The 26,947-nt window shown below is 35.8% G+C and overlaps 2 protein-coding genes across 2 annotated transcripts; both read left to right on the top strand.

The window, feature by feature from the left end:
* Nucleotides 1–5,348: 5,348 nt before the first annotated feature.
* Nucleotides 5,349–12,408, top strand: LOC113232613 (myrosinase 1-like). The gene is made up of 6 exons (XM_026467384.1): nucleotides 5,349–5,365; nucleotides 5,606–5,730; nucleotides 7,496–8,169; nucleotides 9,404–9,712; nucleotides 10,366–10,604; nucleotides 11,804–12,408. Exons 1-6 carry the CDS (start codon nucleotides 5,349–5,351, stop codon nucleotides 11,991–11,993), a joined length of 1,554 nt encoding a protein of 517 aa, XP_026323169.1. The 3' UTR covers nucleotides 11,994–12,408.
* Nucleotides 12,409–13,081: 673 nt separating this feature from the next.
* LOC113232386 (ubiquitin-like domain-containing CTD phosphatase 1) lies at nucleotides 13,082–21,661 on the top strand. Its single transcript, XM_026467085.1, has 5 exons — nucleotides 13,082–13,253; nucleotides 16,184–16,365; nucleotides 17,153–17,288; nucleotides 18,274–18,485; nucleotides 20,665–21,661. The coding sequence occupies exons 1-5, from the start codon at nucleotides 13,082–13,084 to the stop codon at nucleotides 20,989–20,991; spliced, it is 1,029 nt and encodes a 342-aa protein (XP_026322870.1). The 3' UTR covers nucleotides 20,992–21,661.
* The last annotated feature ends 5,286 nt before the right edge of the window (nucleotides 21,662–26,947 follow it).

The following is a 26,947-nucleotide window of genomic DNA, read 5'->3' on the forward strand; positions in this document are numbered from 1 at the left end:
ACTTTTACAATTAAGTGCTCCTAGCGCGCGAGTGGCACGCGAACAGATCGCACCACGTAATGCACGTGTGCGCTCGCGAACCTTTCGCAACAGGCGCATTCGCCACATTTGTACACATCCTAACAAAACTCTAACGTCTAATTTGGCCAGACAAGCATCCAAAAAGCCTGAGAGCGCATTTATTCGACATGAATCTCATCGCGCTCACGCCACGCGGCGTGCATCTAACTGTCATGGCAAAGTATGCTCTATTTATTTAGCTTTTACGTTTTGACTTAAATGTGCATACTGGGCGTGCAGGCGAGTCTGGCTTGTATTTGGTCTACGTGGAGACCGCGCGGTTGTATTATTCAGAGGAATTTAAACGTTGTTGCCTAGTAAATATAATTCAGATTCACCATTAATGTACGTGAAAGTGCGGTAACCGGGCGGCCGCGCTATAACTTTCGCGTCGTCGTGTAATCTGGACGCTAACTCTGTCCAGCTTTATGCAAACACCTGACATCGCTATTTTTGGATATAGGTAGTGGATAAAACTTGGCTAAATTGTTTATGTAAGGTACATCATGTCTCAGTACTGAGCACAGGTCTTCCTCTAAAGAAATTGTTTCAGGTCATTTATCACACTAGCCTCGTGTAGATAGGAAAGTTCACACATCATTGAAGTATGTACTATGACATTGTCACTGTTATCATTTACTCCATAAATATTTTCTAGTACATTAAAACAATTTTATAAACAGACGAAACCGGCTCGTCGTGTTTTGAGTGAAACATGATCTATTGTCATTTTATGTTATTACAAACGTTTGCAGATGATGTAGGTATTTAATAACTAAGTATAGCAATAGTATGGTTGTCTTCCTGCGTTCCCACCGGAAAGCGACGAGGCAAAACACTGTCAACAACCCTATCCTCCCCAGGCGAAGGATATCCATGAGGATTTACAATTATTACCTCTTTCATCATGAAGTGCACCGCGGCGGTGTGGAGCCCGAATGTAGTAACCGGTGGCCACTCAACACGACTTTTGAATCCACGCTTCCTCCTTGAAGCAAAGTGCTAAAATAAACCCGCTATGCAATAGTCAAATCATAGTGTAGCTTAGAAGTTGTTATGAAAGTAAAAAATCTAATTTTTAAAAAGTATTTGAAAAAGGAACTACAAAGATAGAAAAACTAGCATCCAAACTTGACATACAAGATACCTACTGCCTGATAAAACTTTTTTTTATGAGGCAGTGATGTGCCACCGGCATACATAAGTATTTTACTCATGTGATGTCGGACAAGAAGTTCATTTTGATCGATCTGAGCTTGTTAATAGTTAAATGTATCATCTATTCTGGACACAAGATGGACGGACGACTTGAAAAAGGTGGCCGGTAGCGGCTGCATGTGGACGGCAGAGTACCGAGAGAGTTGGTATGGTCACAGGGAGCTGATGAATATATCGGACACTACCTACCATAAAGTTCAACAGTAGTCAAGTGGCTGAGTGAAGTGGAGAATGTTGTTATGGAAATAGACTTGTAACGGTGCATCGATAGCACCATGACACTCGTGCATGAGTGTCTGTTGTAGCGACTTGTCGATGCCACTTTGTGTAATCTTCGATTACCGCCACGACTAAGCCGTTCTTTTCTTGTAATATGCTGTTTACTCTTTTTTTTTACAATATCATGTGACGGGACGAACAAGTCATGCGCCTGATGGTGAGCTACACGCCTGTCCATAGCAGTTGCAGTGCCACTCAGAGCTTTAAATCGCAAAGATACCCTTCCGACCCGGAAAACAGTAATGCTGACATTACTGCTTGAAGTAAGGTGGCAGGCGGTGGTGGTACTACCCTGGACGAACTCTTTCAGAAGAAGCTCTACTGCTATTGGAATAAGCTTCTATAAAGAAGAACCTCATGTCATACCGCAAACATTTCAGGAGGGAGCCCATTCCACACGTTGCATGTTCGAGAAAGGAACGAGCGTGGTGCACGCGTGGTTTCAATATACCAGGTGAAAAGGCGGGGTGTGACGATATCTAAATAGATTAAAATCTTTGGCTCAACTCTTTTTTATATTGAGATAGAAAGCGTACATCTATATCGAAAAGATTCATACGCGGTCCAGACCAGAAACTAAACTTGGTAAGCCAAGTTTAGTTTCTAGTTTTTATTTTTGACGACATATACATTTTTACTTCAAAATTGGGCAAAAAATGTGACGTTTCCTCATGTTCCTACTGGGTGGTCCATATGTATGTCCTTATGCTCCTACTACCGTTCTCCAACCGTTCTGAGAACTTATCAGTTCTCTTAGTAATCTGTTCAGGTTTGATCGCGGTGTTAGATGACGTAACAGATCATACGGTTCGCTTGTTTTACAACTACTATTGTCATTGATTAGTTTATCGTCGACCAGTGTTACATGTGAATTCGCAACGAGATGTCGTATTCCGTGGTTATCTGGTAATACGCGATTTTTTTTCTGTGTCTTTATTAACGAATTTAATTGTTAGGTTGGGTGATGAGTTTGGCTTTTTTTAAGAGTGCCTGAGACTACAGGAAAAATTCCAAGTTTCATTTAAGGGGAATGTTGTCAGACTACGAAAAGAGCGATAAAAGAGTTTTTCAGAAGTTTTTGTCAGAAGATTTGATTTCTTGAGTTGATTTTTCTTTAATGCCTTTACAATGGACAATTGAATATACATCATCGTCAACCTACTTGCTGGGCACGGGTCTCCACTCAGGTGAGGGCTTAAGCCATAGTCTACCTCTCTGGCCCGATGCGGGTTGGGGACTTCACAAGTTTTCCGAGTGTTGTGAACTTTCGACGTGCAAGTTTTCCTTCACCGAGAAGCTCATGGTAAATTACAAATTAAATTTCGCACATAAATTCCAATAAACTCACAGGTGCAAGCCCGGATTCGAACCAAGACGTGGGTGCTTGAGAGGTGGTAGGTCATACCATCAGGTTACCACGGCTATTGGTTGGACCTACCGCCTTGAATGTAAGCACAATTGATTTTTAATTATAGTTCGCCTAAGAAATTTGAGATTTGTGTTGTCAGATCATATGCCAAAATATGCAGGGTTAGATACAAAACCTGTTATATTTTTAATTGTATATAGTTAATTATTATTATTTAAGAAATGTCAATTTCGGGTAAGGGTGCTCGTAAAATTACAGGCACATGGGACTTGTCAACTTATGTGGCGCAATGGCAGTGCGCCTCAGATCTTTACGATTGAAAGCTCTGAGTGTCACTGCAACTATTATGGACAGGGGTGTAGTTTACCATCAGGTGCATGACTTGTTCGTCCCGTCACTTGATATTATAAAAAATATATTTATTTATTGATCTAAGCATGTGGCCTCATTTTAACGATTTTATTTCGTTTGTCATGATTCTACGCGTCCAGTGAAGGTATATAAAGGAAACCAGTCACTGTTCATATAAACTTAACCTAAAATGAAAGATGCCGAAGGTAAAAAGTTGATTGTGCTAGTCCATCGAGTGTATAACAGAAACATAGACGAAATAAGGGCCAACCATCCTTGGCAACTCATCAGGCAAATGGGCCTTAGATCGCTTTTAAATATGAACTCTCGTTTGCGTTTAAAAAGTTGTAATAATACAGCCAGCGCCAACAACTGACTGTGTGTACGTCTCCGTATATTCCAAAAAGGTTCTGTATTTATTGTAATAAAGATAATGTCTCTATGGGGGGCTGTTTCATTAAGGAACAAAAAGGAACTAACTCATAAAAAAGGGCTTGTCGGGAAGGTCAGTTTTAGACACTTCAGATTTAAATTCAACTTTATGCTACTTGCAATAAAAACAGTCCAAGTTTTAAACGCACACACACCACACCAATTCATTACATTCGTTTCAATTTGCATCCGAAGTTTTTTTTTTATTAATTTAATTTCTTTATTTAGGGATATAAATAATGTAACTTGGAAGCGTGGGACTTTTAACAAGTACCCAATATATATGCTTTTAAAAAAATGCTTATGATTGTACTTTTGATTGTTTGATTGTATTTGTATTGTATGTGTGTTGAGCCCTTGCTAATCAGTTGGATCTAATACTTCATAAACTCTTGCAGACGTGGGCACAATAACACAAAATTTTATTGCAATCGGATAAAACTTTGGACTTAATAATGACTGATCTTAATAATGAATGATCGGACTTAATAATGGAATGCATACAGTCCAAACAAACAAACACACATTTCTGTAGGTGCGAATTAAAGAACCATATGTGCCAATTAGTAATTTTTGCTACAGGGCGTTGTAAAGAGAATGGGTCTCTTAATTACGTATTCAAAATGAATCCTAACATCAAATAAAATTTGTAAATAAACAACACAAGACGATAGGACTTAATTACCTCTTACCACAGATTTATTTTTATATTTGTTAACAGCAATATGCATGATTCAGTGATTGTATACCTCTGGAATACCTCGTTATTGTACACAGCAACGCTATGATCCTTTATTGAAAAGCGATCCCATTCCCATCACATTTTTCATAGTGAACAATATGGGTTTACGAGTGGTAGATAGACTACCGTGCGGGGATAGCGCCACTAAAACACATCTTTGACACTTGGGAATGAGCATAACGTTATTGGCGTTTTCTGTGACCGCTCAAAAGCATTTGATTATGTGGACCATATTATTCTTGTTAGCTAAGCTGGAATATTACGGAGTAAATGGCAAGGCGTTGGAACTTGTCTAGTCTTTGTTATAGTTCTTTGGTTTCTCCGGTAAAAATGGGTGTTCCGTAGGACTCAATATAAATGACAACACATCCTCGATTGTTAAAACCGAACACATCCTCGATTTTTAAAACCGACAGACATGACGTTAATTATGACAATATTAATGATACCCTCTCAAAGATGATTTATTGACTTAATGCTATCAATTTATTGCTCAATGTCAAGAAGACAGAGTGTGTTAAATTTGAATTACCTAATGTAAAATAGACTAGTCCAATCATAGAAATAAATGGATAAAAGTTAGACCATGTTAATAAAGCTGTCTTTTTGGGAGTGACCTTAGATAGTAAACTTCAATGGTTTCCACATATATCTTCCTTGGCCAGCAGATTAAGCTCCACACATAACGCAGTCCTTAGAATAGGTGAGCTTACCGATATTGATACTGCTAAGTTAGTCTAGTTACTTCCATAGTAGGTATAATATCCTACGAGGTTCCCGAGTGAGGTGAAGCGGCAGATGTACAAACCACATTTTGTGTTGCAGAAATGAGCGATTGGTTCTGTGTACTGTTTAGATTCTCGGGATTTCAGAGAAAAGTTTAAGGAGACTGGTATCATGACTGCGGCATCACAGTACCTACATTTACTCAAATATTTTGAATACGTGATAACGTTACGTCCATTTCTATGATATACAAAATATTCGATATTTATACTGGATTACATACGTTGCCGATAACACATGCATATACTATATACATATTATGCTATCGTATTGTGCATCGTTGACTGGCACCTAAATTGAATAATCTATGTTTATTGAAGTGTAAGATGCTTTCGTTTATACTATAATCTCCCTATTGTCATTTCCAGTCTGCTATTACTATTTTACTGCACTGATGTGACACCAAAAGACCAACCGCGACCTTTCCCTGATGGCTTCATGTTCGGAGTATCAACAGCTGCGTACCAAATTGAGGGGGCCTGGAATGAGGATGGTATTAATAATAATTCTTTATGATTGAATGAATTAATGAATTTGTGGCGATTGGAGCTTAAACTAATATGTGACATAGGTCACTTCACTACTCCTCTACATCCAGGGGATGGGTTACCGTTTTCACCAAAACTGGGAATTATAAATAAATGTTATTTGATAATCCACACCCGCATTGATGTTGCGATAGTTATCAACTTATCATATCCAAGTTTTATATCTTAACATGTTCAGCGACGTTTATGAATTATTTTTAAAGTATTAATTTTTAGCCGACTTGAAAAAAAGAGGTGATTCTTAATTTGACGGCATTGTTTCTTTGTTAATCGATTTCAATAAAACTTGACATGTAGATGTAATTCCAATGATAGTAAAATGTTATGTATGTATGTATGACCTAGATCTGATCTTATGATGGAAATGACAGACAGATGAGAGGAAGTCTTCAGCAGTATGCAGCAGCTAATATTAGGCTCGTATTATTCGTTTTGACGAGGACTTCCTTAATATGCGTGAAATGGAGGTCAAATGTGCACTTATATATTATAAAAAAAAATTATCATTGAGAAGACCACGGTAACGTATATAGCGAAAGCGGAGCTAACTTTTGAGAACGGGTTTTTTTAAATAAAAAGTTAATAAAGAAAATGAACACTTGCTCCTGACCGCTATCTAGCATAGAGCAAAGATAGGATCAACGATGGAAAGAGCAACTTAATTATTCATGAAAAACTTAAATTTATTCCCTGCGTTACAGTAATGCCCTCGTATCCACTGCCTTACAATAATTCGCACACTTAGTGCGAATGATGAAAAATGAAAACTTTAGGAGAGAATCTGCATCGAGCCAAACACGGCTTCGTACGTTTGCTTATTTATTTATTTGGAACACCAACAGATTACACATAAAAAAAAGATAAAACGATATGAATATGTCATAGGGCTTAGTTGTTGTTCATATAAGCCAATTACAGGTACACAATTATAAGGATCCATATACCTTTAGATGCCCCAGATACTAAAAAAAAATCATGATAATAAAATTAGAACTTTAAATACTAATTCATAATTAATGTACTGAAATTTAAGGTAAATAATTGATTATGAGATCTGAATAAATAGTTGATTGATGTTAATATGACCGTGCAATTGTATAATTAATATTTCTGTGAAAGATAAAATAAAATAGCAATGAAAATAAAATATTATGCTATAGGAATACGTAATTCACATTTAAATTTATAGAAAGAATCATTAAAAATGTCGAGCAGTTTTAGATTTTCACGACGTTTCAAAATATTTACGTCCTGTTTTAAATTCAAATTTGGTTTAAATTAAGGTTATGTTTTAAAATTGAATTAAAAAATTACCTTAATGCAGCCAGCCGTGAAAATCTAAAACATGCTTCTGAATTTTTTTTCGAAATGGCGCTTACGCTCTTTCTACACACACGAGTCATGTAGATGCGTTATCGGAGTTTTACCGGTGTTTTGCCTAAACCGGTCACGAGGCAAAATTATTTTTATTAGATAAGTATATCTTACAAGCCCAGTAGTAATCTCCCAGTGGTTATGCAACCTCAGGAAGATTACTAATCAAATATCTTTGAAGATTTTTATGAACCTTTTCCAATATGTTGGTTTACTTACAAAAAAAAATATGTAGGCAGTTTTCCTCACAGAACATTTGATTTCAGAAGAAGAAGCGTGCTATAACGTCGAATAGCTAAAATCATCTCGCTATACACCGTAACAATTCGATTTCAGGTAAAGGTGCATCAATATGGGACACACTCACTCACATGGACCCGTCTCCAATTAAAGATCACAGCACCGGAGACGTCGCAGTGGATTCATATCATCTTTACAAACACGATATCGAAATCATGAAAGAACTTGGCGTACATTTCTATCGGTTCTCTATATCCTGGCCAAGAATTTTGCCGGATGGTTTCATTCATAACATCAATGAAGCTGGTTTAAAATATTACGACAATCTCATTGATGAAATTGTTAGAGCTGGTATCACACCTTTCGTCACTATATATCACTGGGATTTACCTGAAGTTTTGCAACGACTTGGAGGATGGGCGAATCCGCATATAGTGAACTGGTTTGCTGATTACGCTAAGATTGTATACGACAGATACGCCAATAAAGTTCCGTACTGGATAACTATAAATGAACCTAAACAGATTTGTTATGAAGGATATGGCTCGGACGCGAAAGCTCCTATGCTAAATTTGAGTGGAATAGCTGAGTATTTATGTGCTAAAAATGTACTTTTAGCTCACGCTAAAGCATATAGGCTTTATGATGATAAGTATAGGAAAGTTCATAATGGGAGTGTTGGGATTTCTATCAGCTGTTCTTGGTATGAACCGGCGACTGATACAAATGAACAGGACATCCAGGCTGCGCAGGATGCGCGACAGTTTGATGTAAGTATTTTGTTCATACTCACTTGCCACACTAGCATACCAGTATGCTGGGTAGACATGGGTATATTAGTTTGTAACTGGCTGTCCTTAGCGAAATAACTGACATTTCCATAAAAAAAATAATAATTCAAAGAGTATTATTAGAGCGGTCAGAGGTGCAAAACATTTTATTTTTGTAAATAATAATGAAATATATTATTATTTGATCAACAGATACGTTAGACGTATTTATGTCATCATTTGTCATCATCTTTATACACATATAATATAATATAAGAATAAGCATTGATAAAACAATAAAATTATAAAATTACAAACACAAAAGAAATAACTAGATGAACACACTGCGCTAGATAACATAGATACATCCTACTGCCAGACATAGGTCTCTTCTTGAGAGCCGGATTTACATTTGTGTGACATGTCGGTTTCGGCCAGTACACATGTCATTCCCAGTTCCGTATTTTGTATTGCTATCGGTATACGCTACTACGGGTTAAATCCAGAAAATTGGCAGCGGTTTGTGTTGGATCACAGACATATATCTAGATATGTCTGTGTGTTGGATTATAGAGGCGTTTACGTCCTGGTGGTTAGGTGGTGGTGGTGGTGATTAGGAAATTATATCAGAAATAATCAACCCGATTTTATGTTCTGGTTGATTATTTCTGATATAATTAAGTAGCTAATGTCATTACTTTCCTTCGGATTTCCTCGTTTAGATTCTTAAATACAGTATGTAACATTTTCTTTTTATTACTAAATTTACACAGCGGTGGAACGTGTAGATATGGGTTCGTACAGTATAGTTAAATAATAAACTTTTTAAACAAAAGGTTTCGTATCGATACTTCAGATAATACGTTGGTGTCTACGGGTATCAATATAAAAATTAAATAAGGCGAACCAGTTTTGTTTTAAATCAAATATATTTTGTTTTATAAACTACATTTTTTTGTCTTTAAAGAATGAGACAGATTTTTACTCTCAGACGATTGTGGATAATTCCCGTTTTTGAAGAAGCCTCTTGTTAGATATTCTAAAGTAGATTATTAAAGACTAATGTGATGGTTTATATAGACATACAGGGTTATTTGTAAAATACGAACAACCTCGCAGGATTATTTTATTAAGTAACATCATAAACAACAACTTTTATACCATGACGTTTTACAAAACATAATAAATTTATCAAAAATAATGTCCGACCATTAATCATAACACATTGTTTCAGTGGGGTTTATATGCCCATCCGATTTTTTCCTACAACGGTGACTTTCCACACGAAGTGAAGAAGAATATTTACCACAAAAGTGCTGAGCAAGGTTTCCCGAAATCTCGCCTCCCGCGATTATCAGCTGAAGACGTGAGCAATATCAAAGGGTCCTCAGATTTCTTCGGAATGAATAGTTATACGACGAAATTGATTTACAGAGATGCTTCTTTAGAGGGAATGTATCCAACACCTTCATACATGGATGATATTAGTGCCGTGTTTGTAAAGGACCCAACGTGGCCACAGGCGAAATCATCTTGGTTACAAGTAGGTATTGAGTACCCCAATGGTTACTTACACAAGTGTTTTATACCTATCTGAAATGTTATGAGCTGTTTGTATAAAATCCTACGTCCAAATTAGCTATCTAAGTATCTTCGAGACATTATTTTGAGAATTATTATCGAGCGATTAACACCTGGAGCTTCTGGGTATATTAATGGACAACAAAAAAAGTGTATTGGTAAAGTACTGTACATTATATTGATCCTCCTTTTCATACAATAGCATGAATGAACCGTATTCAATTTAAAAATTGAGAATAACGCAGCGATAGATAGTTTAGATGGAAATGGTTTTTGATTTCACGGTAATGGTCCAGGAACCCAGTAACGAACAGCGTAAGGCAAGGCTCCCGATACTCGTGATATCGATATGGTCATTATTTGTTATATTTTAAAATTTGCAGATAGTTAAAATAGATTTAAAAAGCAACACTCTCAATAGTTTGACCGATATTAAGTAAATAATTGGCAGCTCTATGTCGGAAATGCGAGTTATCAATGTTAACGGGCTGTTTTCACATTATACGCGATTAGCCTACAAAATCTGGTACAATCCTCAGCTGGACGATACATTCATAAATGCCATGTAGGTACCAAAAACTAATTATTATTAAAGTAATTATTTTCACGCTTCAGTCAGTTCCCTGGGGTTTCTACAAGTTGATTAAAGAAGTGTCAAAACTTTACGACCGACCACCAATATTTATAACAGAAAACGGATGGTCCTCAGGCCTTGGATTGCTAGACGAAGAGAGAATAAATTATTTTAAACGTTATATGAACGCCATGTTGAACGCTATTGACGAGGGTTGTCAGGTAAAAGCTTATAGCGTTTGGAGTTTGATGGATAATTTCGAATGGATGAACGGGTATACGTGAGTACAGCCTTTTTATACCTTTATACTTTCATTCATTAGATATTAATGATAATGGTAATAATAATTTATTATAATTACACCTTCCAATGTTGGAATCTTGTCTTACTAAAGAAGTGTAACTCCTGCCAATTCGGCTCTTATTTTCCTATACACTTCGCTCGCAGCGTAGGGTTGTCATATCATCACTTTAATTATACATACAGCCACGGGTAGACTTTCTTAAAAGTATTTTTGTGATGGCACAAATATTATTAAGAAAGACTACTCGTCTTACAGAAAATTAATTCCATTTTATTGTGTCTTCGTTCGTGTTAACCGTTTCAAACGGAGTATTGAAGGAACCGTTAATAATTTATGTTTTTGGGGGTGCAGTGGCAGTACCCGTCTTTTTGTTCTGTTATGGATAGACGTGTAGCTTGGGTACCACTAGGCGGACGACTTTGTCTATTCTTCTTATTATATTTCTTTGTCTATTGATAAACAATAACTCATATAAACTAATAACTCATCTCATGAATCTGGCTAACTTCGTGTTTAAAAAAATTTGTTTTTTCAAACAAACCGACGTTTCGGGCCCTTTACAGGTCCCACGGTCACGGTTGACTGAGGTGGTACAGTCTTCAACCAGTTATGTCCAATATTAATGCAAACCACCCTATTTTTTCACTATAGTTACAATAGTTATTAATTAAATACCTTATTTTTAATTTTACAAAGAAAACATTCCAATTTACGCTACATTAAGTTTTACAAATTATTTTATTGAATGAATTTTTATTAAGTTTAATTTATTATTAATTATTAATAGAAATTAGAATAAACTAAAACATATTAATTAGTACTGCAGTCTTATGTCTGTTTGGGATTTTTCATTAGAGGAAATCTGGATCCCAAACTGGTGGTACGGAGAAACCATCTTCCCTGTTGAAATTAGGATGTTTTTTAATTTCAATGGCCTCTCGCAGCATCCTGGGTAGATAACGGACTTCTTTTGCAAGGACCTGGGGTTTGTCAAACTTCATCGAATGTGTAGGTTTATCCATGACATGCTCGCATGTCGCAACATCCTGTAAAGGGCCCGAAACGTCGGTTTGTTTGAAAAAACAAATATACGCGATTTAAATCCGGAAAAATAGTTTCATTTCCTATGTGTAACAATCGCGAAAACCTAAGAACTTTAATGTCTTTACTTACAGTGAAAAATTCGGACTTTATGAAGTAAATTTCGGCACATTAGAGCGATATCCTAGAAAGTCTGCGTACTTTTATAAAGAAGTTATACGAACCAACTCTTTGGATCTTTACTATGAACCAGAAAACTTAACAGAAGCCGGACATTCTGCGAGAAGCAGAACTACAGCAGACGACGATAACGAATTAATTTAATAATGAATTACTTTTTCACAAATGAGTTTTACATGTACCTAATTAAGTATTCCGTGGAGCAATTGACGCGGTGAATTCGACAATGGAAATGAAAAACATCGATTCGAAAGTATTGTTTATTGTGTGATGGATTTTTTTACTTATACCTTGACTGAGGGGACTGCCTAACGATACGCCTCCAATCTTAAACGCTAAGTATAAAAGAGACTTTATTCTGTCTTTAATGAAGACGGAGTAAAATGGCTTGAAGGGCTGCCAGCTTTCATAAATTTTTAAATAGTTATGTAGTTGTTGCCGATAGTTTTATCGATAGATTGTTAAAGAAGATAAACATTTGCGAAAAATGACTGAATTGCGAATATTACGACGTTCTAATGATCACTAATTGCGTTATTGCATTATTTATTATTATTTTGACAGTTGACCTACTAGTATCGAGGTTAATTTTTATTCGTATACATTTTAACAAGAATAGCCGGATTTGATTGTGTATACTTAATTAAAATGAAAATCTTTCTCTTTTTTCATTTTTCATTAAAATAGTTCTAAATACTGCATATGTGTGCATTAACTTACAAAAAATTGACAATTCAAATTAATTGTGCTTAATAATTGGATGAATAATGGAAAGAGGATGATTCAAATGAAACAAGTTCGGCTATTTATTCTATAAGCGTGACCAATATTCAGTCGATAGTCGATAGAATACTTATCGACTGCAATCACTAACTGTTCGCAAGCGGGCAACACTTTGGCGCGATGAACTGTCATTTTACTTCGTCTTCAAGAAAGAGACTATATACGAACATTATCATGCACTAGCAATAGTAACTAAAGTATTTTATTTATATTTTATCATTGACATAGTTAAGTAAAATGAGTAAAACTAAACCAAGATCATTAAAATAAAAAACTTTTATAATAGAACTTGCCGTGTTTTTCTGTCCATTGACATCAAATGAGACTGTATACCGTAAAACTGTGTCAATTGAAAAGAAACGGCGATTTCTTATCTGTGTCAAAATTGTTTTGTTTATGTGTCATCTTTGCCGTTATTTGTCGCGATTTTCATCAGTTTTCATGTGAAAATGTGCGATTTAAATGATAATCCGATTAAGTTAAGTGTAAAATGGAATGGGAAGGAGTTCGATATCCCAGAGTTTTCGCCATCAGACTCCGTGGCGATGTTAAAAGTTGCAATCGAAAATGCAACTGGTGTTCGACCCGAGAGGCAAAAACTTCTTAACGTGAAATTTCAAGGTAATTGTGATATTTTCTACTTGATTACTGAATCACATCTCTTAATTCGCAGTTGCCAATGTATCTACTACATTTAACCGGCAATTATGCACGAAAATGTTAAAAAATATGCTTGAAATATTCATGTATGTAACCCAAAATGTAACACTTTCAAGTTATGAACCAAAATTCGCAGAAGCGGTGCGTTCGGTGCCCTAAATTCTGCTGATGATAGATGTCTGACTAAATGTTGTTTACAATTTGACTTTAAATATAGGACTTTAAATACCCTAATTCAGAATAGTTGCAACAATCTTACTTTCTGTAGTCAGCTTAGCACAAACAATTTGTCATAATTTTACAGTCGTCCCTGCAAGGCATTCCTTCACTTCTCATATTCAAACATAAACCATTGTGATGTATTTTTTTTTTTAATTATGTTGCTGACCTTGGATTCAAATGAAATCTTCAGGCGAAATATTAGAGATAAACATAATAATAATAACGCTCACACTCAACATAGCCCCGCACTAGGGAAACCCTGTGTCGCGGAGGCCATGGACATACACATAGACAACCACAAATTACACCCAAACTCACGAGAGAAATAAATGTAGGCCATACAAATATTTCTCCCGGTCCGGGAATCGAACCTGGGATCTCTGCGTGGCAGTCCGGCTCGGTAACCGTTCGGCCACGGTGGCAGTTGATAGAAAGTAATATCCACACCAGCAAGTAATACCATGGTAATATATATATCATGGTATATATCCAGTAACGACCGCATACTGGAAGACGCAATGTGGTCAGACCACACACAAGGTGGACTCATGACCTGGTGAAGGTTGCACAAAAAGTCTTTGTCGCGTTCTTTGAGGGAGGGTTATTCAGCAGTGGATGTTTTAAGAAAAATAATCTTAACTCTAACTTTATTTATAATATGGAAAAGCTGAAATTTCCTAGTTTTCCATGTAACAAGTAATATAAGAGTTATGTTTTTTTTTCTTAAAAAAAAAATGACTTTTAATCGCTCTCCTATCATATTTTCCATATACATTTTAGAAGTTTTACCTTTCCAGCATTTATATGATTATTACTTTTATGCATTGACCTACCAACAAATGGACGTCAGGTTTAATACATAAACCACAAAAAATGTCCAAAGTTAACCTATACAAACATGTAATGAAATATAAAAAAAAAAACTAAAACATTAATTTAAATTGTAATGTCATTGCAGTACTGCTTAATTTTGCTTGCAACAAATTAAGGGCCCAAAAACACCATCTACAGGAAATTTAACAAAATGCACCATGTTCAGCTTCAACTGAAAATTACTTGAACACAAGAGTAATGGAGCAGCCTTTATTGTAAATATTAATTAACTTTTATAAGCAGGGTGGCCAGGATAGTGACATCCAAAAAAAAAATTTGGTGCATTGAGGGGTATCCGAATCACCCCCATGTATGTTCCATGACTTTTCATAGTTTTCGAGTTATGATTTTTTTAAATCGATCCTTTTAAGTTTTCAACCGGATCAGCTCCAAAATTTTTTTTTCTATTTGTACAATTTTTCGGGTTGTTTATTGCAACTGAACCATTTCGCTTTCAAGTAATTTTGATGCTTTTCACGAAGACAAAATTAGCTTTTATTTATTGTAATATTCCTAAAAAAAATACATTTGTCATTATGAAAATTCGAGGTAACGTTATTACGGGCAAATATATTTTCTGACTTCTGATAGGTAATCCCAAACCGTAAAACGACTACAACAATATTTTGTTAGTTATATAGTATAGTAATAGTAGCTAACGTTTAATAAAAAATCATTTTAAAAATAAGATTAAACTCAAAGCGACTCTATAGTTTGTTTGTCCTAAATATTTCAATTGCTTGTTGTTCAAACAATTGAAAATGACCAGGTACTAACTGGGTGATAAATCTGCAATAGATTTCTCATAGATAGCGCCACGACTAAAAAGTCGTTGAAAGACCAAGTACAAAGACACGACGCAAGCACATAGAAAAATTCGTGAGGTCCGTTGGTTCGTTCCGGGGCTTAGTTGGTATAGCGTCTGGCACGGTATGCAAGAAGACGTTGGTTCGAATCCGACTGGATCGAAGGAATTTTTTCTGAGTGTTCGATCTTTTTTATTAATAATTTATAACAAATGACCAAGAAGTTTGTATAAGCTTCTTGAAATTGATATAATGGGATCATTTTCATCTTTTGCGCATGCAATGTGTAGAAAAAGGACAGTTAGTTATTTAATTATTTTCTTTGCTTTTGTAATTTATATTTAAGATTCTTTTAAATATAAATTAAATACTATACAACTGTACAAAATAACACTTTTAAATGATAAACAAGTTTTTTTTTTAACGCACACATACAACATAGCCCCGCACTAGGGAAACCCTGTGTCGCAGGTGCCATGGACACACACATAGACAACCACAAATTACACCCAACTTACACCCAAATTACAAGAGGAATAAATGTAGACCATACACATATTTCTCCCGGCCTGGGAATCGAACCCAGGTCCTCTGCATGGCAGTCCGGCATGGCAACCTTTCGGCCACGAAGGCAGTTGATTAGTTATTGTTATTTAGTACTGCATGATTGACAATCGCGCTATCAGTCGAACCAACGAAAACTGTTGCGCGATTGACTCAGAATGCTGAGATATATCAGTGCGGACACTTTTCAGCGCGAACCCGACGTCCATTTGTTGGTAGGTCAATGCGTTTATGTATTATTTTCTTAAGCTGAATAATTTGATATTAAAAACGCGCAATTGACAAAATTTGAGTTAGCATAGTGTTAACTGCTGGTGATAAAATAGTAATAAATAGTATTAACTTACCAATAAAACAAAAGTATTTATTCTTCTATTAAGCTATAAATTAATACTGACATAAATCTTAAAAAATTTAATGTTTCAGGCAAAGTAGCAATGGACAACTGCACTCTATCTGAACTTAACCTTAAGCCAAATCTCAAAATTATGATGATGGGCTCTCTAGAAGAGGCTATTGCTGGAGCTGTGACGAAACCTGACTGTGGGGATGAGGTTGTTAACGACTTGGATATTGAGGAGGAGGAAGTCGATGTGGAGAACCAAGAGGTCAGTTCTAATCCTTATTACGTAGGGCACTCAATAAGTTTTGAGATGCTCGAAATTTAAAAATGGAACGCTCCCGTATTATATGTTTTTGAAAAGCAAATTTATTTAAAAATAGATCACCAAAAGCAATGTAGCTAAATTTAAAAAAAAAATTACATTGTTAGTCATTTTACTACAACGCTTCCCGCGCTTTTTCTTTGCAATAATGGATCTTAACCGTGAACATTTGCGTGCTATGATCTTCTATGCGTTATTATTCTAAGTGTATATCGTATTAAACAGACATCTCAAGAATGTTTACATTTAGTTAAGTACCTACCTAAATAAATGGACTATAAACACTTTTGATGTGTGTATTTATATTTATTGCGATTTTTTTGTGAAATAACTCCGTTAGTTTTGTTATTTATTTATTTAATTAATTTATGATTATGAATACAAAGACCGAACACACAGAAACATTTCGTCGACCCGGTGGGACTTGAACCCCCGTTCATGCTGCACCGTAGCATTGCTCTAACCATCTGAGCCACGGGTACAGTTACCGAGTCGTCGAAATTCTCTTATGTGCTTTTGTTATAGATCTTTGTACCGACTTTTTCGGCATTCGTCGCCGCTAGTGACATCTACTGAGAGATTTTTTTAATAATCTCACCGCAGCCGATACCTTTACACATATCACAACTGACGCAGAAATCGCTTTTCGATTAATTGTATTTATTGAAATTGGGCAGTAGTAATTAGTAAGTGGTATTTAACTAAGATGAAATATTTATAACAATTACAGATTTACCTAGCGAAGATAAACAAACGAGTCCGTGATTACAAGATCAATATGCTGAATGAACCTCGTGAAGGAAAGAAGCTTCTTGTCTTAGATATTGACTACACATTGTTTGATCACAGATCTGTCGCTGAAACTGGTATGAGTTTTTGGTATATACTTTCATAACATTGTACAACAAACCAAATACTGTCGTAATTTAAAAAAGATAGAATTGAAATAACACGATTTAAAATTTAAAAAATCTGAATGAATCTTAATGGGATTTTTTTGTTTATAAATAATGTGACCATACGTCCCGCTTTCAAGCTTCATGTCCCGCTGTCCCCAAATTGTCCTGTGTTGTGAAAACAGAACATATAACAAGAAATTTTAAAAAATGGCGCGAAAGCGAACAATATAGAGGCCAACGACCAGACTAGCCCTTTTTTAAATTTTTGGTCATCAAGGGTTTTTAGTTCTTTTTTCTAATTTTTTTATCATTAAACACTTCATAACTATCATAAACGTGTGTTTTATTTTTAAAACAATAATAAATTTACAGGCGTCCCGCTCTGAGCGAAAAAATAATGGTCACGTCATTTATACATAATAATTAGTTGTCCACTTATAAACGAGAATATAAATTTATTGGTTGCATCATCCACCTATCAACAAATAGGTCAATGGGTTCCATTCAGTAATTTTTAGAACTTTCAAATCGTTTTTTCTCAATTTCATTTTTTTTATGACAACAGTATTTGGTTTACTGCGCGACATGTAACGTTTTCCAATACAGGATAAAGTAAAATTAAACTTGAAAATGACTTCGATCCGGTTGAACTCGAACCAGCTGCTTCGCCATAGCATGGTTGTCGCTCTCCCAACTGAGCTACGAAACCAGCAGACCTTACGAATTTCTCTAGGTGCTTGTTGCATATATTTGTTTTTTTTTGTTTTAAACGACTTATGCCGTAGCGCCATCTGTGAAATCTATGAAATAAAATTAGAAAGAAATTCTTACTATATTGAAACTAAATGTGGATGTCATTTACTTTCTTTCATGAATTTGCACATTTCATTCAATTTATGGTTCAGTTCATTCATTGGAAGTTTCACAGTTATGAACTTATCACTTTTTCCAGGCTATGAACTAATGCGTCCATACCTCCACGAGTTTCTGACGTCTGCATATGAAGACTATGACATAGTAATCTGGTCGGCAACAGGCATGAAGTGGATTGAGGAGAAAATGAGGTTACTCGGCGTGTCATCGCACCAGGACTATAAAATCATGTTCTATTTGGACTATTTGGCTATGATCACTGTTCATACTGCTAAATATGGAACTATTGATGTAAGTATTATCATGCATCATCAATGTAAGTATTAGTATGCCGCCTCGATAAGCTATTATATCCACATTTAGCTGTCAAATTCGAGTGATTTTCAAATTGTATCACAATGGCGAGCACCGTGACGTCACATTTTTGCCTGCTATTCTTTTATTTTGTTTACGATTAGCGCCATCTACCCATATTACGAAACGTTAAATTTTAAATTAGTTTGTAACACACAATGCCATCTATTGACACGTATGTTTGTCAAAGTTCAGTAAACAAATTTTAGCTCATGATCAATATTTGAATGACATTACAAGGAAAAAACAACTTCTTACATATATATATATATATATATATATATTATAATAAATATATAAATAAATATAAAGAGGAATTAATTGATATCCACGGCCATGTATATAATATAAACCACTTCCAGGCTATTGATCGGCGCCATCTAAATATAAGACGGAATTTCGACCCATAAAACAGCTGCTTTCTGTGGCTGCGTCAAATACAACGCGTTCAAAATATGGAATGACATACCATATACAATACAAGAAACTAACTATACAAGAAATCTTACATCAATTCACTCTTTTAAATTCGCACTTAACAAAATCTTTCTACAGAATATTTTGACGCGTGTCTAATACAAATATCAAAAGTTCATAAATTACCCTTAATTTCTTTTACACCACCTGTCCACAAAATATTTTCCCTGCTATAAATACTTTGTTTTCTAGTTATATATAAACCACACATAAACTCCACGTATTTTTTACATTCCTACACACACACTTCTAAGCAAAACACACATTCATTTACAATTATTATACAACCACACAACTCCTTATTCACTCATTTACATCTTTCACCTTTATTTATTTGCTTTCCACGTTTTATTGCTTATATAATAACTTATTCACCTATACAATTATTATTATAACTACATACCTTACATTCGAACTCCGTGTTGATTCTCTATTCTGAGTTACTTCTTTTTTACCGGCTCACTTTAGGACCTGGCAGAATCATCAGCGTCGTAGTTCGTCTTAACTGCGGCATAATGCTGAAACGGGCCCTTTTTGCTGGTACAGTACACTCAACTCTACACCTGATGCAATATAACACTCCAGGCCATACCCGCAAACCTAGACTAGCCTTTTTCTTTATGATTACCATTATACCTGTCAAAGTTTCTTTGTAATGTACTGTGATTCAGCAAATAAACAAGAAATCTATCTATCTTTCAGAGTTACGATCTGATTATGGAGGCTAACAATTCTCTTGAGTTATAAGTACATGGTATTCTTCAGCCAATGTCTATGCTACAGTCCTGGGTCCCTACTCTGCTAATTTTAAATCATTTAAGTTGTGTGCCGATCAATTGTCAATGGCAGGAATTATACGTTTGGCATTCTGCTAAAAGTTAAGTGGCTTGCCAGTGGTTAGCCTTCTAACCATCGAGTATATAACCAGAAATAGAGACGAAACGTCATTTAATTTATTTGAAAACTATTCTGCCAAATCATCACTGTGACAACAGCGCTCCGATTGGTCAGCCCGAATGCGAAACAATTGACGGGTGTCGTCAATTGTTTCACTTCAAAACGACCAATTTAACTTGAGCTTATTATATTATTAGATTATAGCATAATGAATATTTAATTATCGATGAAATGTAAATCCGTTTATCGTCAGAACGGTATCGGTTTCATGCACACAGCATGCCGGACACAACAACACACCAGCCGACACGTCAGATTGACTAGAGACTAATATAAATCTAACCATATTAAATATACGAAGCCGATACCATTCTGACGCGACACGACACGACACATCAGACAAATGTAAATCCGGCTTTAGCCATAGACGAAAAATGGAGTTTCACTTTTATTTTAGTAGCTAAACGCAGGCCACACCCGCGAACTAAGCTAACTTAACTTAGCTCACGTAGTTGCATGCAAATCTAAGAAAAGTCGTAGGAAGTAATTACTATGGATTCGTATGGGGGCTAAGGGCGACATATTTTACATAGCTAGCGGAATCGTCGGGTTAGTTTAGTTAACTCAGGGTTAGCTTCGTTCGCGGTGTGGCCTACGCATTATACACCTTCATTGCAACAACTTAGTCGACATGCTTAGTCCTAAAATATAACTATAAACAATACTCTTCTCTGTTTTCCAGGTAAAACCACTAGGTGTAATTTGGGGTAAATTTCCCCAATACAGTTCAAAGAACACGATAATGTTCGACGATGTGCGTCGAAACTTTATTATGAATCCTAAAAGCGGGTTAAAAATCCGACCATTCAGACAAGCCCATTTAAATAGAGACAGAGATAGGGAATTATTGCACCTTTCAACTTACCTACGTGATATTGCTCAATACTGCGATGATTTCGATACATTGAACCATAAGAAATGGGAAAAATACAAGCCAGATAAGAAAATACAATCGGCTGGCAGCAAACGGAAAGCCGAGGACAGTGCCCCGTCAACTCCGAAGGAATGACGAAAAAAGTAAATTGATAGACCGACATTGATTGTGAGATATTATTAATTAGTTGCAACAGTGAACATTAAACACCATATTGCACATGTACTATGGCCACACAATGCGGTAGACAGTATGTAAATTTTCGATATTGCTAGTTTAACGCGCACGGATGATAGAAAGTTAAATTTTCTATGGGAAACTTTGACAGTTTATGTATGTCTGATAATGCCTACCACTATATACTTCCTAATGTACATGATGCCCTAAGATGCCTGACCCTCCCTAACCGTTTATTTCTCTTTGAGCAGATCAGTGTGAAGAAAGATGTTAAACAAACTTAATTTTTGAGGTGAGTCACCGGAAGAAAAGCGGGAAAAACTGTTTTACTAGATCAAACGGTTTATGTATTTAGTATTAAAGAACGGTCTTATAAAGATATACGCTTACGGTTTTGGTTTTTCAACTGAATTCACATTTATCCAAAAACTTGAAAATTGCCCAACGGTTTAACGACACGCCGCGCCGCCCACTGCCCCGTCAGTCGCCACCGGGTGCTTGTCAACATCGGATCTGTGTCAAATTTTCTCCGCCTGTTCTCATTTTTCCATACAAATTTTAAGTGCGCGAATTTCGGAACACGAGAGGCGGGTCCCCACACATCAGCTCCTAAAATGTAGGTTAGCATTAAAATACCTCGCGTTAACCCGTGAGCCGTAAAATGCATTTTGGTATGACATCACTATTGCATCATTAGTGAATAACGTTTTAAGAAACTTTAAAGTAATTTGATTTTAATTACGTTACATAAATTCAAATTTCAACCAAACAGCTGGGATTTCTTTACACTTTTCTGTTGAATGCGTCAGAAGGCTCTCAGAACCAAAAAGTCGGCTAAGGGGTCAGGTATCTTCCAGCATCGACTGTCCAAAATTGGTTTAATTTTTAGAATAAAAGTGTAAAAAACAAATTGCAGTCATACATATAATGAATTATTACGTCTTAACGCAAGGGTAAGGCCAGACGCGCGTAATTTTGTGAGTGTGATAATTTTGTTTGTGCCTCAATAAAACGTGTTTTTGAGTCGCGTAGTTTACATTCGATTGAAATTCGGTTGGGGCGCCAGAAGAACTGTATGTTATTCTAGTATAGTATAGTAACTGAATAGTATTATTTTGTTGCATTTAAGCGTTTGTACAGGGTGTTTGTGTCATACAGTATAATAGAGCAAGAAACGTGTCTACTCGCGCGCATAGAAAGAGCATACAAAGCGACCGCTTCCCTCACCCCTTCCTCCACTCACGTCAGTACGTCGCATGGTGCGACCGAAATTCAGCCATAATTATGCGCGTGAGTCGGCAGACAGCTCATTTTGCTTCGTCGTGTGACACAAACCCTTCGTCTCGCCTCATCATGTGCCACACGAAGACACAAAATGAGTTGTCTGCCGACACACGCGCCTAATTACGACCGAATTACGGTCGCACTATATGATATTTTTGTACGGGCGGAGGGAGTAGTGAGGAAAACATTTCTTGGGATGAGGTAGCGGCTTACAAATCTTTGAACTTTCATATAGTATGTGAAACTGCCCATATTTTAATCTTTTCTATATGAGTGGATGGGTACATCTATTCTTTTTCTTTTTTACCATTACCTTCTAATGCTTCATAAATGAACAATATGTTTCATGGATCCAATGACATAAACACCCTTTAAAAGCAATTGAATGAAATACGTTTGTGTGGCGCTTCAACCGAATTTCAGTCAAAAAACGCGACTCATAAAGTTACGTACGTCTGGTCTTACCCTTAAACTTGCTTTTTAGTTTACAAATACTGTTGCAACAAACGGTCGGTCATTGCGAATCGCCTTATCGCTCCTAAAGACTGCGAAATGATAGACTTTATGCTGGTACTCTCTAACTTTGGTGCGTGAACTATGATATTGATGTATTCTGTGACGCTTTTTGTTTAAATTAAATAACTGTAAGACAGATGTCCCATTTTCATTTCATGGTTAGTAAAAAACACTAACACTATTACCTCATATAGTTGAAGTTATATAGTTAGAGGCAACCTAAATTACTAAATGTAACATGAGAGTCAGGAATATAACGAGTGGGACAACAACATCTGTCTTCTCGTTCGTGAACGAGAAACGCGATCTTTTTAATGAGATTTCGTCACATTATAGTCATAGTGTCCTTTTTTCCTAAAAGTAAGTGTAAAATTCACTTTATCCTTTTTTGTCTCTCGCTCCCTCGGCTCGAAATTTTCAGAAATTTGGTTTAGCTCCTGGTACAATATCCACGTTGAAAATTGTAAATTTTCACTAAACATTTCGCACATGAAACCAAATATTGTCGTAACTCAAAAATGGTGAAATTGAGAAAACATAATTTGTAATTTCGAAAAAATTCTGAATGGAACTAATAAATTTATATTCTCGTTTGTGAGTGGATAACTAAAGATTATATACAAGTATAAATAAAAATATTAACAAGATGAGAGACATCTTCTGTTTTCATTATCAGTTTAAAAAACAAGTTGAATTCATATATTTTTAAGTTAATAACATTTTTTATACCTACTATATTAATCGGAATCCAGAGTTTCAAAGTGGCTACCGTAAAAATGTCGGGAAGTAAAAGTATTTAAAAAAAAATTATTAAGATCTGGCAGTATGGCCAATTATACGCCTTAACTTGTCTCCTGAACAATTATAATACTTAATGTCGAAAAACCGTCTCATTCAACTTAAGGTGTACTTTTAAAAGATTTTAGGCGTATTTCAGCTTCAATTAAATATGTATTTTTAACATCTAGTAAAAGTTGTTTTGAATGAAATGTTTACGTTAATAGAGATTTTTATTGGGGACATTACAGTTAACACACAAAATCTCCATAGCACTTTGGTAAGGTTAGTAAGTACAGAGTAAACCCAAGCCAGTGTGTAAATAATTCAGAACGTTAGGTTTAAAATAACCTAAATTTAATTTCGCCTGCATTATCCTGCTATGAAAAAATTCGTCTTGTGTTGGTTTATATAGCACCAGAGAACTTAAAACCAATTAAATGCGATACGGATGGTATCTGCTAATATAGATCAAGTATCGTTGGTCTTTCATTCAAAAACGCGAAAGTCAATTAACAAAATGTACTCTGGTTACTCAATACTTTTTAATAATGTAGAGTCAATAGTATAGTACTAACTTAATAAGATAATAATTAAATATTTAGAGTTGAAAACTACCGAAGCTAAACAGTTTAAACTAAAACTAGTTTCTACGTAGGTTACGTTACTCCAAAAATTATCTGCCGCAAAAATAAAAAGCGAGATTTTTTAGTCCCATTTTGTACCTACCGTGAGATATCACCTTTTTTGGTACTTTTTAGCTCTATACCTACATTAAATGTTTTTATTGTTATTTATGAAAAATTGAGTGTGTCTTAGAGTAAGTGCTATTTTAGAACAGAATATAGAAAGTAGAATATATAAGTATATTAGTTTATCGTGCCTGGCACCTAGTTTTAATTGTAGTTTGACATTGTAAAGATTCTGTCGCCTTTTACTCTACCAATTTTTTTTATATAGGACTAAATCTAGTGTTGTCATTTTCCAGCTAGTAAGTAGTCATTCGAGTGAAATTCAGACTGTGAAATAGCAGTTGAAATGCAGCTGGGAAAATGTTTTGAAGCAGTCGCGCCAACAGCTATTGCACCCAGCGTGCTGTCGTGCGAACTACATCCAAACTGCTTTCTGACGTATCTGCAAAATACATCTCGTATGGCTCACCCTTGATAGTGCAGTGTACTATTGTTTGATAGTACGTTGCTTTTACCAAGAGCTTACAGCATATTACCTATAAAAAGAGAATATGATACCTCCATACAAATGTAGCAGCGCAGTTTGTCTATGTTCGCGCCCGCTTCGTGCCGTGTACGGACGTGCGTATTCCCATAATTATGCGATGTACTCGCATAGCGCTAGGCGTCACACGCGCCATTCTTTATGCGAGTGTCTGGTCTGTACTAAGGTGGTTGCGAATATCAGCATCCGTATCTACGAATAATTCGCATAAATTAAAATATCCGCATCAGCATCGCATTCATCGATGCTGATATTCATTGCGGATGTTAGAGTCGTGACATAACCTAAAAGGCACGCTGGAATAATTTACAAACCTTCCAAAAAAGACTAGACCGAAAAAATTGCTCAGCGTTGTTTTTAAAATATAACTTTGATAAAATACGAGAACGTTTCATTCACCATTCTGGTTCGTTCGTAATCGTTCTGGAATTTTATCTTTATGTTATTTAGCTAGACAGATTGGCTGTTCTTTCTTTCTGAATGTCACAAAATCATTGAAATATATTTTATTACAATACCTCCCAAAAAAATAGAAAGCTTTTTAATTTTTTTTTATATTCAGTAAGAATACAAACTTCGCGTTTTTTTAATAGGTACATAAAATCAGCTTCCGCTGATGTGTAAAAGCCTGCCAACAACAAGCCTGGTACACGGTGCGCGGCGGGCGTGCACGCATAAGCCGCGCTGCTGCGTATGAACCTTACCATACTTGTCTTATTATGTACTACATAATATGCTTACAGTTGTCACCGCGAAATATTCGTATACAAAATGTTACTTCTCGTGACCACTTGCTGTACCATTTGCCATACAAAATTGACAAGTATTTTAGGCTGTCGCTAGCAAGAACTGTCTCTGTAAACTCATGGTAGCGGCACAGATCGATCATAAGTAACACTGCACAGAAAGTAGCGCCACAACTCGTATTACGGAACAACTAGTTTGAACAATAAATTGCGAATTAGGTCCATTTTCAGTAAAACGCGGCCAGGATCAACATCTTTGGAATACTGTACTCTATAAACGTAATGTAGCAAGTTTTACAGCTACTATAGCTCAGAAGATTCCACGTGAGACCAACGGGCTTAGGATTACCACAAGTACGCAAAAGTCAAGAGTATAGAGAAACCTTTTTCTAATCTATCGACTTTATCACTATTACAGCTGCATAAGTGCCCAATGGTGACACTGGCGCCAATAGAGAGCGTTCCTTATTTCAGCCTGACCACACTCGAGTTATTTGAAATTCAACTTTTAAGGCAAAGTGAAATAATCATTTATTCCATAGGTAAAATAACTTTACACTTGAAAGCTACTGCTCGTTCACTGTGCTGACTTCCCTGAGAAGAACGGGCAAGAAACTAGGGTTCTTTTCAAATGAACTTTATGGAATACACTTTGAATCAAATTGTTGTCTTTCCACACATCTTTATCTAATACTTTAATTTTGTAATATGACCTTTCAATTAGATATATTTTTAATTTATTCCGATAAAAAGTCGGTATTTAGACGGCCCTAGTCGCAAAGGCTAGATTTAGTCGGTCGGTCGTTCAAAAGTTACAAGGGTGTTTTACATTACTAAATCACGACTTTTTTTAGTACAATCGAATCTAAGCTATTACAGGAGCTGCGGTTTTCGAGATTCAAACATGGTGCCACCGGAATATAAGCTTATTTCTGTGTAAACAGTAAAACAATGTTAGATCTTCAAAACGGCATAACATCTAAATTTTTACGACTAAAACCGACTAAATCATGACTTTTTTGTGCAATCAGGTATAAATTAGGTATTCTGGTCTCGAGGCTAAAGAGTGATGCTGCTGCAATAAGCTTATTCTTGCGTGGACAATAAAACATCCTTATACCTTTCCAACGGCGGCCGACCAAATCTAGTTTTTTGCGACTAAAGCCAACTACCTAAATGGCGACTTTTTACCTGACTAATGCTAATTTAAAAAATCGACCATGGTCACTCTGGAAAAAGGGACCCCAGTAGAGATAAATAGCGTAACGAAAGGTGTTAAGTAACCAAAACGCATATTACTCTACCGGATTTAAACTTCCCTATGTTAGAGTTAGGGTTCCTTGAAAACCGGGAGT

This window comes from Hyposmocoma kahamanoa, unplaced genomic scaffold (genome assembly GCF_003589595.1).
Source record: "Hyposmocoma kahamanoa isolate Upper Pololo Valley unplaced genomic scaffold, ASM358959v1 76, whole genome shotgun sequence".
NCBI lineage: Eukaryota > Metazoa > Arthropoda > Insecta > Lepidoptera > Cosmopterigidae > Hyposmocoma > Hyposmocoma kahamanoa.

Coding starts and splice junctions, on each gene's coding strand:
- LOC113232613 (XM_026467384.1), top strand. Junction 8,170..9,403: donor AGGATGCGCGACAGTTTGAT/GTAAGTATTTTG, acceptor ACATTGTTTCAG/TGGGGTTTATATGCCCATCC. Junction 10,605..11,803: donor GAATGGATGAACGGGTATAC/GTGAGTACAGCC, acceptor CTTTACTTACAG/TGAAAAATTCGGACTTTATG.
- LOC113232386 (XM_026467085.1), top strand. CDS start 13,082: ATGTGCGATTTAAATGATAATCCGATTAAGTTAAGTGTAAAATGGAAT. Junction 13,254..16,183: donor TCTTAACGTGAAATTTCAAG/GTAATTGTGATA, acceptor TTAATGTTTCAG/GCAAAGTAGCAATGGACAAC. Junction 16,366..17,152: donor TCGATGTGGAGAACCAAGAG/GTCAGTTCTAAT, acceptor TAACAATTACAG/ATTTACCTAGCGAAGATAAA.